General features: G+C 43.6%; 1 protein-coding gene across 1 annotated transcript in view; it reads right to left on the reverse strand.

Moving 5' to 3' along the window:
* GRM7 (glutamate metabotropic receptor 7) overlaps positions 1-6,562 on the reverse strand; it is a gene marked incomplete at its 3' end in the record, with an annotated part of 813,045 nt that extends 806,483 nt beyond the window's left edge. The window contains exon 1 of the mRNA XM_081247592.1: positions 5,783-6,562. Within this exon, the coding sequence (XP_081103718.1) occupies positions 5,783-6,301 (519 nt within the window). The 5' untranslated portion in view covers positions 6,302-6,562. The remainder of the gene's footprint in view (positions 1-5,782) is intronic.
* Between the last annotated feature and the right edge of the window lie 10,518 nt (positions 6,563-17,080).

Below are 17,080 nucleotides of genomic sequence, written 5' to 3' on the forward strand. Positions count from 1 at the left end.
CATATGTATTTGAGTTGTTGGGAAAATGTGTTTGAGATTGTTCTTTTTTGCCTATTTAAAGTAAAAGAGGGTGAGAAGTAGAGTTAGGCTTAATGCACTTTGGACTCCATTATGCCATGAAAATGCTTCTGTGCCCTGGAGACAACTACAAAAGATTTGCTTTAATGACAAGAATCAAGTATCTTCTAAAGCTTCCAGGTAGGAGGCCTATAGGTTGCAGCTTATATCAGAAGTATTTGCTCTCTCTCTCAACTGCATCTAGATGGGAAAGATGTGGTCACAAATACTTCAAGGTGATATAGTAAATGTTGGAAAGAGGGGGGTAGGAGGCAGAGTTTTGAATATCTCAAACCTGAGCTAGAAGGATTTTATTTAAAGAAAATAGCGGATATTATTTTTCACTTAAGGAACGCCAGTCGGCAAACCTGACATTAATGTAGGAAATTAGCTCTTTTAGCTATGCTGTTTTCAAATGCACATGGCTGAAAACAAATTCAAAATAGTCAAAGGAAATTTAAAAACAAAAACCAAACAACAACAACAACCTCAACAAACAAGTACTGGAAATTCAGGGATGCAGCCATATTCAGATACAGTTGGATCTAGAAGTTCCAGAGTATCAACGGGGTTCCAGCTCTCTCTCCATCGCTCAGCCCTGCTTACCTCTGCAAGACCTTATTTTACAGAAAGTCTCTTCTTGTGCTGGATGGTCACTGGGAGTCCCAGAGTCATATCTCCCCAGCTTAGAAATTCCAGAGAGAAAAGACAATTCTTCCACTTTTCTCTGAGAGAAAATTCCTGGGGAGGAGTCTGATAGACTTAGCCGAGGTCAGATGCCTACCCATGAGCCAATCACCTGCTTTACTGGAGTTCAGTCCCTCATCCCCGGGGCGCCTCATCCCCGGGGCCCGTGAGGAGGCAGGATGTCATTATCAGGCAGTTCTCCAAGAAAAGCCTGCTGTTTTTGTAAGATGAAAAGGGAGAGGACATGGATAATGAAACCTGTATCTGCTTCTGTAAAATCCACAGAATCTTACTCCCTGCCCCGTGTCAATGACCATGCAGTAAGCTGACCCAGGAGGTCATTTTTCCCACAACAGTCTTTATATATATGACTAAGGAACACACTGGTAAAAGAATATGGGAGAAAGTCTGAGTATGAGAAGTCAGCTAGACTGATATTAACTAAAAAAGCTGTGTGACAATATCCTTAAAAAGTTGCCCCCAACTCACTCAAAGTCCAAAGTTGGAGCTGGAAATACAATGTCATGGAGTTTGGATAAGAACAGGTTTTCTCCAAGCTGAACTAATCTCTATTAGAGACTTCTAGAAACTATACTTTTTCAAAGAAAAAACATCACGTGAAAAAAATGAGGCCTAGAAAAATTAAATGACTTAAGATAACGTAGCTAATTAATGGCAGGACTGAGACTAGAGTATACTTTGTGTAATTGGCTATGGTCTTTTGAATCCATGATACAACTTCTATATGTAACAAATTTGTTAAACCCTAAATGTTTATGAAATTCAAGTAATCCATTATCTGAAGTATTCTTGAAGAGAAAACATCCAAAGACTTCTTAATTGTATGCGTATACATACATAAAATACACGTGGAGGTAACTTCAAATATAGTATGTGCCTGCCTCTATTCCTTCCCTCTCCGCTCTTTTAAAAAAATGCCCCTTTAAAAATTGCCCACTCACCATCTGTTAGGTAAATATGCTGAAACACAGTAAATGTGGAGACAGAAATTGTTATAGAGACTATTCCAAATGGCACTGACACCTGTATTTATGAAATTTTTAAAAGGGTAAGTTAGAGTTGTTTTTTTTTTTTTTTTAAAAATCCCACTATAGTAACACCACATCATCCTAGGTGCCCAGTTCTATCCAGTTACATAAGATGGAGAAAGAGAGAAAGAGAGAGATCGAAACAGAGAGAGAGAGAGGAGGAAGAGAAAGAAGAAAGGAAGAAAACCAAGTACTTATGTACAAAATGTTGCTCCCAAAGTTTGAGATTATACTCAAGCATCAATGAACAGAAGGAAAACACCTACAAATTTACAAATGTATTTCATTTATGGTACGAGGGACACAGGTTTAGATTTGCAACACGCTCCCACAAGGGTCAAATTGACCACTTTTTTCTATCTAGTCGCTCTTGAGAGAACAAAACAATTGAAACAGATGCCATTCAATTCCAAGTCTATAGCTTAGACCATGCCACTGCACATGAAATATTGTTCATTCAGAATCAGCACACAGCAAGAGTAATTTATACTCTCAGAGTGTTTGCTCTCAAGTCAATAGCAGAGAAGCCTTGAATAAAAACGTTCCCATTACTTTCCATTGTAATATATCTTACTTATAGCCCATGAAACAGTGGTCAGGGGAGATTTATTCTTTGGACACCATATTATATAACCTCTCCACTTTAAGCTATCCCCCACTCTGCGATTATTTTTTAAATATGTTACTCGTAGTCAATATTAATTTACATTTAATCTTTCTTAGCATTAGGAGAGTATTATTTTGTACAGGCTCAGAAACAAATCTCCCGAAATTCCTCCCTGATGCTCCCTTCGGGCTGAAAATGCATTGCAGGGTGGCTGCAGTGACTTAATTCTAGTTGGCAGAGCCCTGGCCACACACTAATTTCATTAGCCTCAAATTCCTGGATTTGAAAGATCCACTGAATATGATTCCTGTCCTCTGACATGTCACTTACTAACCAATTCAGTGTGCATACAGAGGAGAGAAAGGACTTGCTCAGCTCTGGCCCACCGGCAGGCAGATGAGAATTCCGAGTCAGAGACACTGTTTACATCTGAGTGGCCATTCTTGCCTGGGTCCTCATTTTCAGGAAAGAACTGCATTCCATCCAGGCTTTGCTGGCGGCTGCAGCGTCTGTTGCATCCATTACTATCTCCTTATTCCTTCCTGCCCCCCAGTGCTTTGCATCCCCCATTTAAGTCACTAAGTCTTCCTTCCCCCAGCCTAGAAGCTTACCTCACCATAAATTTTTATCTCAAATGATAGGCTTGGCACATTCCCCACAGCAACCCACAGGGACTGGGGGAAAGAAAACTCAAATCTCTGGAGAGCTAAGAATTCAACCATTTAGAGGAGTTTCTTTTATACAGGACAGTCTTCATTGAGCTGAACCCTGCAATCCCAGAGAAGATTCACCTACCCGTTCTTTTCCTCTTTCCCTAAAGTGACTGTGCCTTTGAACAATGGGTCTGTGTTCCACTATTCTATTCATTTTGCAGGTTTACAGAGGCTGGGAAACTGGGGACTGGACTTACATGCCAGGGGCTTCTAAGATCACACGCAAAAATAAGGCTACTGGAAGAGATTGTTGGAATCTGTCTCTGTATATTTGAACATGGGCAGTGGTTAACCAGGATGCTCACACCAAGCTTATATCCAGCTTGCAGCACAAGCTACAAGTTGGTGCATCCCTCCTACTACCAGCCTCTTCTCAATAAATGCAGGTGAAAACTGGAGGCTCTTTTCCCTCAGCTGTTCAATCCAACATGAATAGCTGCAATTTGCAAATTAGAGGAAAATGACAGTGTTTTCTCTGAATGGTTTTGGTCCCAACCCACACTGCTAATGCTGGCATTCAGTTCCTTTCCTTTCCAGCCCAGGGAACGGGGGAACTAAGCATAAGGCAAGCGTTTTCTTTTCTTGCAAGTGCCTCAGATCCACACACCAGAGAAGGAATCAGCTCCCCCTGGAATCTTTTTCAGCAAACAATCCTTCAGCCTAGTCTGTAAGCTCTCTCTTGACTTTAAGATTTCACTCTTTTTTCGACAGGCAGGCCCATCTGCAGTACTGCCCAAGCTCCAAGTGAAGTCACCAAAATAATTTTAAAAATGTTAAACAGCAAATGTGCCTTCAACCCCCAGAGCTCCAGTGAAAACACTGTGAGTTGCCCCTGTGGTTCTCAGGTGACCTCTGGCCTCATCCTCCCTGCAGCGCTGCCTCCTCAGGTTCTCTAGTTTAAGCTCAGAGGTAAAGGAAGTGCTTCTGGGTTTTGCTTAGAACAACCCAGGCTCTTCCTGAAAGCATTACCTCAAAGTGAAGGCTGCCCAGAAGCACTTTTGGCCTTGCAAACATCTAGACATCTCCATGGCGGCATACTCAAGAGGCGCTAGGGATGCTCAGAGGCTCAGAGGGGCCATACCAGGCTGCAGCCTTAGACAGGCACCCCTCCTTCTGGCACAAACACAAACTTCATACTCCTGGGCGCTGATGTAGTGACGGCTTGAATCTCACAAGGAGTCCCCTCCAGAAACCCAACATGCTTCAGGAAAGGCACTTGAGAGGGAGCCAACTCTTTAGATACGGGGAGCATAAGGGTCAGCCAGAACATCTGGAGAAGGGATTAACTGAGTCTGGGTACTACCAGGCAGGGAGAGAGCTGTGCATTAGGAAAGGATCACTTCAAGATAGAGATGAACAAAAAACTTGGAGATAGGGGTAGAGAAGGAAAAGACAGGCAGAAATTGAAAGGGAGAAAATAAAAACAGAGAGAGAGGAAAAAAAAAAAAGGACAGCAGGGAGAAAGAGACACAGGAGAGAGACACACAGGAAGACAGACAGAGAAACAAGAAGAGAACCCATAGTCACGCAAACCCTGAAACTCAATGTCTTCATCCAGAAGCCATCCATCTATATAGCCAGGGCGGCACAGGAGCCCTGGGGCCGAGGCTGCGGGAGCAGGCATTAAGAGAGCACTGCAGCACCGCCCACCGCTCAGCTGGCCCGATCCGCTGTCCTCGCATCTTCCGCCGTCGCCCGCCTGCAACCGGAGCTGGAGGACCGCCCGGCCTTGCTCAGCGCACCCTACTGCCTTCCTCCAGGCGCCTTCTTGTCTGGCTCTGAGAATCGTCCTCAAAACCCAGGACTGGGGTTGGGGGCTGCGTTAGGGAGGTCGTGGGAAAGGATGGGAACAGGGTGGGTGCAGAGAAAGCGATTCTGTTTCGCAGTTAGCATGAGCTCACCTCCGGGCTCTGAGCTGGCAGGAGTAGAAAGCTGATCGCCCGGCTCCTGCCAGTGGCCGGATCGTAAAGGCAGTTTAGACGGTGCAAACAACTGCCCAGAGCAAATCACCTGGGGTGCACGTCTGCGGGTGGCATCTCCCCACTTGAGGACAGTCCCCACGCCTTCCGCCCCATGCCCTCGCAGAGACAGGTCACAGGTCGGGAAATCCAACCCGAGCGAAATGGGCAATTAACGTCCAAATGTAGGTGAAGACCTAGCCTTCGGTTTAAGAACTGCCTCCCTAAGCTCTTCTCGAAATTTTCCAAGGGAGCTGCAGCTTGTCGGGCGGCTTGGGGCAGGGAAGCTGGGGAGTTGAGAAATGCCTAGTTTCTAGGCGTCTTCTCATCTTTCATATTCCTTGCGCCTCACTGGCTCTCACAGGAGCCCGGCACTTTTTACAAGCCTGTTTTGGAACCATATTTCACTCTAATGCAAACCCATTTAAATCATCGCCTTGTTTTTCGGAGACTGTTTCTTGTAAATGGGGCCATAAATCCAGAATGTCAACCCGGATGGAGTGGAGCGCGGACAGGGGAGAGATGGAAGGGAAATGAATCTAGCAGGGAAAGTACCTCCTCGGGTGAGGTGGGAGGGATTCGGCAGGATCTCCAGGGTGGAAATGAGCGAAGGCTGACCAGACCCCGCACCACTGGAGTCCAAGCCAGCCTTCAGGATAAAGAGCGCGGGGAGCTACGGCGCGCTCTGCCCCGGAGGGAGCGCCCCCCTACCTGGAAAAGCCTCAGGATGTTGGCTACCATGATGGAGACCGAACTCCCCGAAGCCCCAATCACTCCAACTACTTTCTCGGGCTTGACGAAAACCGGAGGCTCGCCGTTGGTGCAGCGCACTTCGGAGGTGTCCTTCTGGATGAGCGCCTGGACGAAAGTGAGCGACTGTTCGAGCGCATAAGTGTCCCTGGAACAAGTGTCCAGGATCCGCGCTCCCAGCGTCACGTTGGGCAGCAGGTTGGGATCGCTGTTGATCTGGTCCAGGGCGTAGAGCATCGCTTCCAGCCTGTGGATCCCGTTCTCCCTCTTGATGTCGCCGCAGGGCACTCCGCTGGGACCCTTCGCGTGCACCGGGAACAGCCCCCCGAGGGTGACGTCCCCCTCGATCCGAATGGAGTGCGGGGCGTACATCTCCTGGCCGCGCGCCGCCGCCGCCAGCGCGCACAGGAGCACCTCCAGCACGCAGCAGGGGAACTTCATCAAAGTCAGGGCGCGGAGCAGCTTCCCCAGCTGGACCATGCTGCTCCCGCGGCTGCGGTGGTGGCGGCGGCACTGGAGGGGACGGTGGCGGGCTCGCCGGAGTCCTGGCCCCTTGGGGTGAGCTCCTCCGGGGAAGCCCAGGGTCTCCTGCGGGCGAAGAGGGTGGGGGCGCCCGGGGAAAGGCAGCCGGCGAGGGTGGGGGGTCCCGCGGCGCCTGCCAGCTTGGGGCGCCGTGCGCTCTCGGGTTCCCCGGCCGGCGCGCCGCGCTCGAGCTCGGGCTCGGTGGCTTGCAGCTCGAGCTCTCCAACAGCCCAGCACTGGGGAGAGAGCGCGGAGGGCTATCGCTTTAAATGCGCGTTCGGCTCCCTCTCCTCCTCCGCCCACTCCCTCCCACCCTCGCTTGCTCTCAGGCTCTCCCCACCCTTCCCAGCTCCCGCCCTCCCCACGGTTTTGCATCATCACGCAGGGAGGGGCTGCGTGCTGAGGTAAGGGGGGTGGAATGGGTGGGCGGCTGTGGGGGGGGGGGAGTGCCTCCGATTGGGAGTTTCGAGGTCCCCAGGGAATCTGGGGATTGCAGGTCGCAGACGAAGGCTGTGCTCCTGCTTCTGTCTCAGTGTAGAAGCCGCTCGCTCGCCCGTCTGCACCAATACGCACATTTTAGGCACAGGGTGGCATTAGCCCAGCACAGGGCGGTTCTATCTGGGGCTGACTGCTTCCAGCCCTGAGGTCCGGAGCCGGGGCTGTCAGCGCCGGGAGAATGCGAGGTAGTCGGAAGGTGATGCCGCCAAGCATGAAGGGTAGTAGGGAGACCCCAGTCTCTACTGCTAATTCGTCTGTGCCAGTTTTTCCTAAGAAAAACACACATACACACAGGAGCCTGATTTATGACCTGAAGAACCTTTACGCAGAGACTTCTCCGGGGCCAGGCACTGGGCTAGCCTGTAGGGAAAGACGCCAACAAGAAATGCTGGGAATGGAAATGCATCTTTGGTCTTCAGGGGTTACTGTGGCCGGAGCCGGATGAAGTAACCCTGGTCCAGTAAATCTGTGGCGGATTCGCTCCTTTTCTTCCTTTCATCGCAAGAGATGGAACAACTGAGAACTCTGCAGAGCGCACTTTCTTCTCTGGCGCTGACAGGTGTAAGGCTCCCTCCTACCCACTTCCAGAGATGCTTTTGGGCTGGTGTCAGGTTTCCGCGGGCAGGAAATAGCAAGAAAGAAGTGACAGTAGGAGGAGCAGACAGAAATCTCCCCCTCGATCCAGTGATCCAGTGATCCATTCTTTTTAGCTGAAGACTTGGGGGGGCCGGGGAGTGGAATCAGGATGCCAGAGCAGGTTGTAGTGCAGTTAGGAAGCTGTTTTTCAAAGGTGTCCCCTTCTGCAGGTCCAGCCCAAACTTGGCCCGTTAAAGCAACAAGTGGCCCTAGCTCCTACACAAGGAAGGGCAATGTATCTGCCCTTGGTGCCCATGTGTACTCCTTATGGTGGTCTCTACTCTTGCTGAGACTTTCTGTTGGAGTGCAGCAAAACTGTCTTATACAGAATTGAGGGTGCAGAGAAAACCAAAAACAAGACTATACTTTTTGTTGTAATGTTAGTGTACTAAAGAAAAATGTCCTTGCACATAAACAAAACACACACACACACACACACACACACATCTAAAAAGTCGGAAGTTGGGTAGTTGGTTGTCTCTTCCACCAACCGCCTGTATGACCTTGGCACTTCTGTTCCTGTGCCTGGGTTTTACTTTCCCCGTCTGTAAAATGATGAAATTGAATTGTATGTTTTACAGGTTAACTTTTAACTTTCAAATCCTCTGTTGAAATAGGCCATGAACCTCTGGCCATGGTGTTCTTTTTAGACCAATATCCTTTGTTGCTTTATGTGTAGGGCACCCGTTTTTTGATACCCAAACAACACTTCAAACATTTCCTGGTACAGAGGATTTTTTTTTTTCGTGTTGACCATCTATTTATCTTCCTTCTAGGGAGAGTCCAGTCCATCATTTTCTTTTCAGACATGCCCCTCCTCCAGGTTTCAATACTTAAGGTTTGAGGAGGAAAAAACCTTCTGGCTACAGTGTTCAAGGAAGGGAATAGAGGCTAACAAGAGTTATGCAGGGCTAATCCCTGGACTTCTGCTGGAGTAAGGAGGGTGATGACATAGGGTTACCACCACTGTCCAATAGACAATCCGTGCTGGAGTTCAAAGAAAAAGGAGCCTCCTTCCTCTAAATGCTTTATGTATATCTTTTGGACAATGTTACACTACTTGATTTTGTAAAAACATACCATTTTACTGCCATCTTCAAGAAAAATGATGTAAAAAATATACGAATCTACCCCTGTATACAATGTGATCATCAATCACTCATAGATGTGATGCCCTCCTATATAAGTGCACACCTTGTGCAACCTTATGCTGTGATGGGCCCGCCCCTTCCAGCCAGCCCTGGAGCTGCGAGGGTATAAGCCTGTAGCTGTGCCAGAAGCTCCCACATAAACAGGGAAATATTTGAATCCCATAATGAGAGATACCAGAGAGGAGAAAAGGAAGAGAGAAGAAGGGGTGGGGAAGAGAGAAAGGGACCTGGTTAAAACATGTGAACTCCTGGATCCACATGTGCCTGAAAGATTGCCTCTGTTTTGTTTTTTAGTTTTTCTTTCAATTATATAGTATTTTATTTCTGTTGTTTGAAGTCAAAATATCCTCTTGTGGGCTTCCCTGGTGGCGCAGAGGTTGACAGTCTGCCTGCCGATGCAGGGGACGCGGGTTCATGCCCCGGTCGGGGAAGAATCCTCATGCCTCGGAGCGGCTGGGCCCGTGAGCCATGGCCGCTGAGCCTGCACGTCCGGAGCCTGTGCTCCGCAACCGGAGAGGCCACAACAGTGAGAGGCCCGCATACCATACAAAAAAAAAAAAATATATATATATATATATATATATATATATATATATATATATATATATATATCCTCTTGTAACTCACCGGTTCTGCTATTCAATACATTGGATCAAAAAGGCTGGAACAAGTGAAATAGATATCCTGTTAAGGCAGCATTAGCTAATTTGGAAAGGGGGAAAGAAGCGGCTATATTTGATAGAGACTGTATCCTTATTTAGTTTTTAATTTAAGGCTATTTATTAGGCGCTTGGTGCCAAAAACTATATTTGAAGAGCTGTGTTACAAGTAATAACACTCGATTTTTCACCTGCCCATGTGAAGATCTATGTTCTCCTCTTCCATTTCCAGGTCACAGCTTGCAATTGCTCAACAAATAGTTCTTGGCTGACTGTTGAATGTTGCCTTATTCTGTGTTCTCTCTTTGCTCTGCTCATTCTCCCCGAACATCTGGCAGCAATCATTATCTTCTTTTTGTTGCAGTCATCTGTGTGCATGTTTTATTCCCCTTGCTAAGCTGGAAGATCCTTGAGGGTAAGGGGCTAGGTATTCTTTATCTTTTTATCCCGGACAATGTTCAGAATGGTGTTTTGTACCTAAGAAGCACTCATGTGTTGAATGAATCAGAACTGGTTTGCCACTCCCCACTGCCTTTATTTCACAGTGACAGAAACATAAAGTGGGCAGAGCAGAAAAGACGGCAAATAAATTGTTGTCCTCTTAGTCACAGAATGCAGTTTCTAGAACTTAAAGAATAATTAGTAGATTTTGAAATAATTTTGTTTTACAAAAATTGCATAAGATTGAAATACTCTAACCTTAAAGCTCTCGATCAACTCTAAAGGAAGGCTTTAATTGGCTCTTCCTGAGTCAAGTGTTTATTCCCGGGCCGATAACTGGGGCCACTGCCATAATAGTAAGTGTGATTTGTTACCAGAGAAAGAGGAAAGTGACGCTGGGCTTTCAAGATATTTATATCTTCAGCCAGAGTGCATAGGATCTGGAACTTAATAGGTGACGCAGTATTTGTTTGAGATTATATGAATGAAAAATCTTTGTGTAAGAGTGATTAATCTAAAACTTGGCCAGTCATTGTCCTAGTGTCATATTAAATTAGAGGAGAATCTAGTTTTAGGCACAAAGATCATAAATATAAAATGTGTTCCCAGGCTTGGTTCTGTGTAGTCAGTAATCTATACTCACCCAGGCATTAATAAAAATGAAAGTTAAGGACTCAGTCCTAACTTATATGCTTAGCACTGTATTTTGTTAACAATCTCAGCTTTATTTTCTTTGTTCTCCCCTGTCCATCATCTTCTGCAGAAAATAATGTCTCCACTTTCAATTCCCTGTCTATTTAAATCCAATTTGTAATTTATAAAGTTGTCCTCCTTAAGGGCTGCTGCTTCTGCCAGAGTAATGTACTCTGGCTATTATTATACTCTTCCATCTTTCATGTAGGTCTCCATCCATAGGTTTTGTTTTCATAGCTTTTTTTTTTTTTTTTGGTGGTACGCGGGCCTCTCACTGTTGTGGCCTCTCCCGTTGCAGAGCACAGGCTCCGGACGCGCAGGCTCAGCGGCCATGGCTCACGGGCCCAGCCGCTCCACGGCATGTGGGATCTTCCTGGACCGGGGCACGAACCCGTGTCCCCTGCATTGGCAGGTGGACTCTCAACCACTGCGCCACCAGGGAAGCCCCCATTTTTTTTTTTTTTAACACAATCTTACATTTGCATTGCATTACTGGGTCAAGGTCACTTTTTTCTTGGTGGGGCGTGGTGGGGGGGAGAAAAAAATTCTATCTCATCTGTTGTACTTTCCTGTCATACTTACTTGTAGTAGATATCTTGTGTCAGTTACTCCATCTATTTCCTGATTCCATCTTTTTAAGGAGCTCTGATTTTGTACATTCCCCAAGTTGGTAGGGGCGGGAATGTTCCTGATGTTCCTTTGGTAATATCATGGGCTAGCTATTCCTCTGGGAAAGAACCCCTCTCAGTCTGTAAGAGTTGAGATGGAGCTGTTAACCTCAGTGCCTCAACTATCCAAGCTCAGGTGTGGGCACACATCTAGTGTTGGCAAAATTGAGCCCTCCTTTCCCCCTGCTGAGGCTGAAGAGTTCAAGGATAGGTAAAGGACCTCAGATGTTATGTACTGATACTTGCGTAAGGCAGATCTATTCCTCTTGACCTCTTATCTAGGAAGACAGAAATGGGGGCTGCCAGTAGCTGTCTTTTCCATCATATGGATAAACCACAACTGATAATAAAATCAACCCACGTAGAGAAGCAGATCAAATATACAGAGAGAAAAGGAGAGCCCTGATGAGTCATCTGAGACTCTGGATCTGGCGATGGCTGAAGCTGTATTTGCCTTGGAACATTCCACTTGGTCCCCCAATATATTCCATCCCTTGCTTAAGCTAGTGATTCATTTCAGTTGAGTCTCTCAAAACTGAGGATACTAATTTAGATTGTTATTGCTTAAAGATAAACAGATAATTTTTAAAAATACCTCCTGATTCTTAGATTCCTGTGAGAATGAACTATAGAAAGTTTAAAACTCTATGACATGGAGTGTGGTAGTAGTCTTAGAGTCACCTCTTAACATGAATCCAGAGCTTGAGTATATGATATAAAGCTCCAAATGACAGTGACTGCAAATGACCAATTGAGTGGGAAGTAAGATTAAAACTTAAGAAGGCTGGAGTATAACTGTGAGTTTTTAAATTGTCTTAAAATCACAACAATTTATGTTTATCTCATGATAAGATGAAAACAGGAAAACAATGATCCGAAGTCTACAGGATTCAACAAAAGCAATAAGAAGAGAGAAGTTTACAGCAATACAAATCTACCTCAGGAAACAAGAAAAATCTCAAATGAACAACCAAACCTTACAAATAAAGGAACCAGGAAAAGAACAAAGTCCAAAGTTAGTAGAAAGAAAGAAATAAGACCAAGCAGAAATAAATGAAATAAAGACTAAAAAAAATTTAGAAAGGATAAATAAAATTAAGAGCTGGTTCTTTGAAAAGATAAAATTGATACACCTTTAGCCAGAATCATCAAGAAAAAAAAGAGAGAGGACCCAAATAAATAAGAAATGAAAGACGAGAAGTTACAACCAACACCACAGAAATATAAAGAATCATAAGACATTACTACAAACAATTAAACACCAATAAACTGGACACCCTAGATAGAAGACATGGACAAATTTCTAGAAATGTTACAATCTCTTAAGACTGAATCAGGACTAGAAAATATGAACAGACCAATCACGAGTAATGAAACTGAATAAGTAATAAAACACTCCCAACAAATAAAAGCCCAGGACCAGACAGTTTCCCAGGTGAATCCTATCAAACATTTAGAGAAGAGTTAACACCTACCCTTCCCAAACTATTCCAAAAAATTACAGAAGAAGAAACACTCGGAACTCATTCTATGAGCCCAGCATCACCCTGGTACTAAAACCAGTCAAAGACACCACAAAAAAAGAGAAAATTACAGGCCAGTATCACCAATGCACAAAGATGCAAAATTCCTCAACAAATTATTAGCAAATCGAATCGAACAACACATTAAAAGCATCATACACCATAATCAAGTGGGATTTATCCCAGGGATGCAAGGATGGTTCAGTAACAGTAAATCAATCAATGAGATAAACCACATTAACAACTTGAATGCTAAAAATCATATGATCATGTAGTATAGGTTTTTGTATGTGTGTGTCAGACATATAGGGTGTGATAGTTCACCTATCCAAACCTAGTAGTAAATCTAAAGTAGTAGAGTTTCCCTTGTCTTTTAGAAGAATAACACCCTGCTTACTTATGGGCCATGGATGCATTTGAACTTGCTCATTGAACCTCACAGATTTCTTGAATCAACCATGATGTGAGGTTTATTCTGTTTCACTGGACATCTACTGTCTGTGAGGCACTAGCATGGGCAGTTTACATGCAGTGAGTCAATCTGTGAGAACCCTATAAAAGAGTTACTATTTGTATTATTATCCTAATTTTAGACAAGAAATCATTATAATAGCTAACACTTATCTGGAACTGCCTATGCCCCAGGTACTGCTTGAATGGCTTACACATGTTGATTTCTTTAATCCTCATAATAAACTAAGGATTTATCTCATCCCCAACACATAAAAGGCAGGTATTATTATTCATCACCCCTATTTTTCAGATGAAGAAATTGAGGTACAGTGTTTTTAAGAGACTTGCCAAGGACATAAAGCTAGGAAGCACAGAGCTCAATCTGAGAGCAGGAACTCTATCTTCAAAGTCTATGTTTCAACCCCTCTGCCACCTAGCTCTTGGGTGCAGAAACAGAGCTCATACCCATGTCTAAGCTCAGTAACAACACTTTAAACTATTGTACTCTGTTGTCTGTCTATGTATTAGACACTAATCCCTATCAGCAGTGTTTCCAGAACTATTCCTCTTGGATGAATCACGTTCTGGGTATGTCCAGTGAACCACTGAACATAAAATGTTTAAAGTATTGGAAAGTTCTCTCTGGGGAATGTATTAGTATGTCTTACGAGACCATCTACCATGCTTAATTCCACTAATCGAATTAAATGGAATTTTAGACCATCTATCATTTTTAATATTCACATCTCATTTAATATTCAAACAATATTCCTTAGGGTAATTACTCATATTCTTTGCATATCTTGATTCTTTGTGATGTAGGCCCATTTCTCATGATCATATCTGCTTTGAAATTATTTAACGTAAGTTGATACTACTATCTTCCCCATGCAAGTTATCTATGATTTAAAATTTTTTTTTATCATTGTGTTGTGAATTCACAGCATTTAAAAAATGTTTATTTTATTTATTTTTAACTGTGTTGGGTCTTCGTTGCTGCGTGCAGGCATTCTCTAGTTGTGGCGAGCAGGGGCTACTCTCCATTGCAGTGTGCTGGCTTCTCACTGCGGTGGCTTCTTTTGTGGTGGAGCATGGGCTCTACGCGTGCGGGCTTCAGTAGTTGTGGCTCACGGGTTCTAGAGCGAGCGCAGGCTTAGTAGTTGTGGCGCACGGGCTTAGTTGCTCCGGGGCATGTGGGATCTTCCTGGACCAGGGATCGAACCCTTCTCCCCTGCATTGGCAGGCAGATTCTTAACCACTGTGCCACCAGGGAAGTCCCTATCCTATAATGATTTTGATTCTTCAGTTCCTCAACCCTGCACCCCCTTAAAATAAAATTAGAAGTGGGATCAAGTCTCATTTCTGTGGGGAGAAGGTAGCAGGTAAGCTCTTGTAGACATTCATTCAGTCAATCAATCTCAATTGAGGACTCCTGCTTCTAGCCATGATGGAGTAATTGGCCCCAGGATTTTCCTCTCAAAGCTAATCGTTAGAAAATTAGAATAACTTAAACAACCCTTTTAAGACACTGGGCAGCTAGGAGCTCAGGACTGTGCTCCCCAAAGGAGGGGGAACGAATGAGGCAAGCCCTGTGAATGCTCCTGCCTGGTGCCACTTTTCAGACCCAAGCTGAGCATGGTCAATGGGCTAATTTGAGAAAACAGAGATCAGAGTTCCGGGAAACTCAGGAAGCTGCAACTTGCAGGCAAGAGTACAAGATAGACAGGAGGTACACAGAGAAAGAGGGCTAGAAATATGTATGGTGGTCCCTTGAATTTTGGCTCAACACTAAACTGGGAAAACATAGGATGAGGATCTGGGACCCTAGGAAAATAACAACTATTAGGGAACTGTAACAGAGCTCACACAGCACTGGGAGACACTGAAGTGCTAACCCTCTGGAGGGGAGAAACCTTTCTGAAGACTCGGACAAATTAGTAGAGACCCAGAAAGGTTACATTTTAATAGCAGGGCTAAATACCCACTGTAAAAAGTCTTAAAAACCAACCTGGAAAGGATCTAGCTGACCTGCAAGTAACCTAACGTCTGCTAAAACAAGATTCAATGCTTTTTAAAGGAAGACAGTGAAATGAAGACACAACCACATTATTTTTACACTGTACAGAATCCAATAAAAATTATAAGGCATGTGAAAAGGCAGGAGAAAAACTAGTCAATAAAAACAAGATCTAGAAATGACAGATTTTAGAATCAGCACAAATACAAAAAAAACAGTGTGACAGAATTCTAAAATGGCCCCCATAATTATATAGTGACTGGGACTTTGCAGGTGTAATTGAGGTTATTAATCGGTTGGCTTTGAGAGAGATTCTCCAGGTGAGCCTAACCTAATCACATAAGTCCTTAAAATAAGACTTTTCTTTGGCTGGTCACAAAAGAGGATGTCAGAGAGATCCTAAGTGTGAGAAGGATTCAACATGAAGGAGGTTCTCTATTGCTGAAAGGGAAGGAGCCATCTGGAAGGGTCTGAGAGTGGCCCTAGCAGCTGTCTGGCCCCTGGATAATGGCAAGAGAAGACAAAGACATTGTCCCTATAGTTGTAAGTAACTGAATTCTACTGATAAGCTAAATAAGCTTGGACACGGATTTTTCCCAGAGCTTCCAGATAACAGTTCAGCCTGGCTGACACTTTGACTTCAGTTCTGTAAGAAGAGCCTCAGGAGAGATCCCAGCCAAGCCGCCCATACTTGAGTACCTAAAGATCTGTGAGATAAATGAGTATTGTTTTAAGTCACTAAATGTGTGGTAGTTTGTGTCACAGCAATAGGAAATAAATATAAATAGATAGTGTAAATATGTTCAAGAATTTGAGGGAAACATGAACCCAATGAGGAGAGAAGTGAAAAATATAAAAATAAATGGAATGTGTAGGGCTGAAAAGTACATTGTTTGAAATTCACTGCATCTGTGTATCAGCAGTCGCACACTGCAGAGGAAAGACAAACTTGAACATTGTTCAAGATAGACCACATATTGTTCCATAAACAAGTTTCAATACACTTAAAGTTACTGAACTCATTCTGATAACAATGGTATTAACTTGAAAATCAGTAACAAAATATCTAGAAAATCCCCTAATATTTGATATTTAAACACACTTAACTCACAATTTTTTTAAAAATCCAGATAAATTAGAATATATTTTTAATGACTGATAACAATAACAGCCTGCCAAAATCTGTTGACTCTATCTAAAGCAGTTCTTAGGAAGAGATTTATAGCTTAAAGCCATATAGTAGAAAAGAAAATATACATTTAATTCAATCATCTAAACTTTGCATTCGAAACTAAAAAAGTAAAATAAATTAAACTCACAGTAAGTAAAAAGAATAAAAAGTATAAATCAATAAAATAGAAAAGAGCAAAAAGAGATAAAAACCAATAATACCAAAAGCTGTTCCTTGTAAAGACCAGTAAAACTGAAAATGTCTAAGCTGGACAGACTAAGAAAAAAAGAAAGAAGTGAGAAATGACCAATATAAAAAGAAAAAGCATCACTCTAGACCCTAGACTCATGGAAAGGAAAATAAGGAAATGTCATGAAAATTTTTATATCAAAAAATTGATCACTAAGTGAAATGGACAAATTCACTGAAAGGTACAACTTACCAAAATTGACTCAAAAAGAAAGAAAAAAATCTAAAAGCTTTATGTTTGTTAAATTTCCTTTACAGTGAAAAACCTTCCCATGCCTGGGGCTGGTGGTGGGAATGGGGATAAACTGGAAATGGGCATAAGAGATCTTATTAGGGTAATAAAAATATTCTAAAACTGATTCATGTTGATGGTTGTATAATTTGGTAGTTACTAAAAATGACTAAATTGTATCCTTGAAATTAGTGGATTTTATAAGTAAAATTCATCTCAACAAAGCTGTTTGAATAAGATAAACAAAATAACCATAAAAAATCCTTCCCACAAAGAAAATTCTAGGTCCAGATGGCTTTCCTTGGTGAATATGATCAACAATTTAAGGAAAAATGTCAATCTTACA

This window comes from Mesoplodon bidens (genome assembly GCF_964165515.1).
Source record: "Mesoplodon bidens genome assembly, chromosome: 10".
In the NCBI taxonomy this organism is placed as follows: Eukaryota; Metazoa; Chordata; class Mammalia; order Artiodactyla; family Ziphiidae; genus Mesoplodon; species Mesoplodon bidens.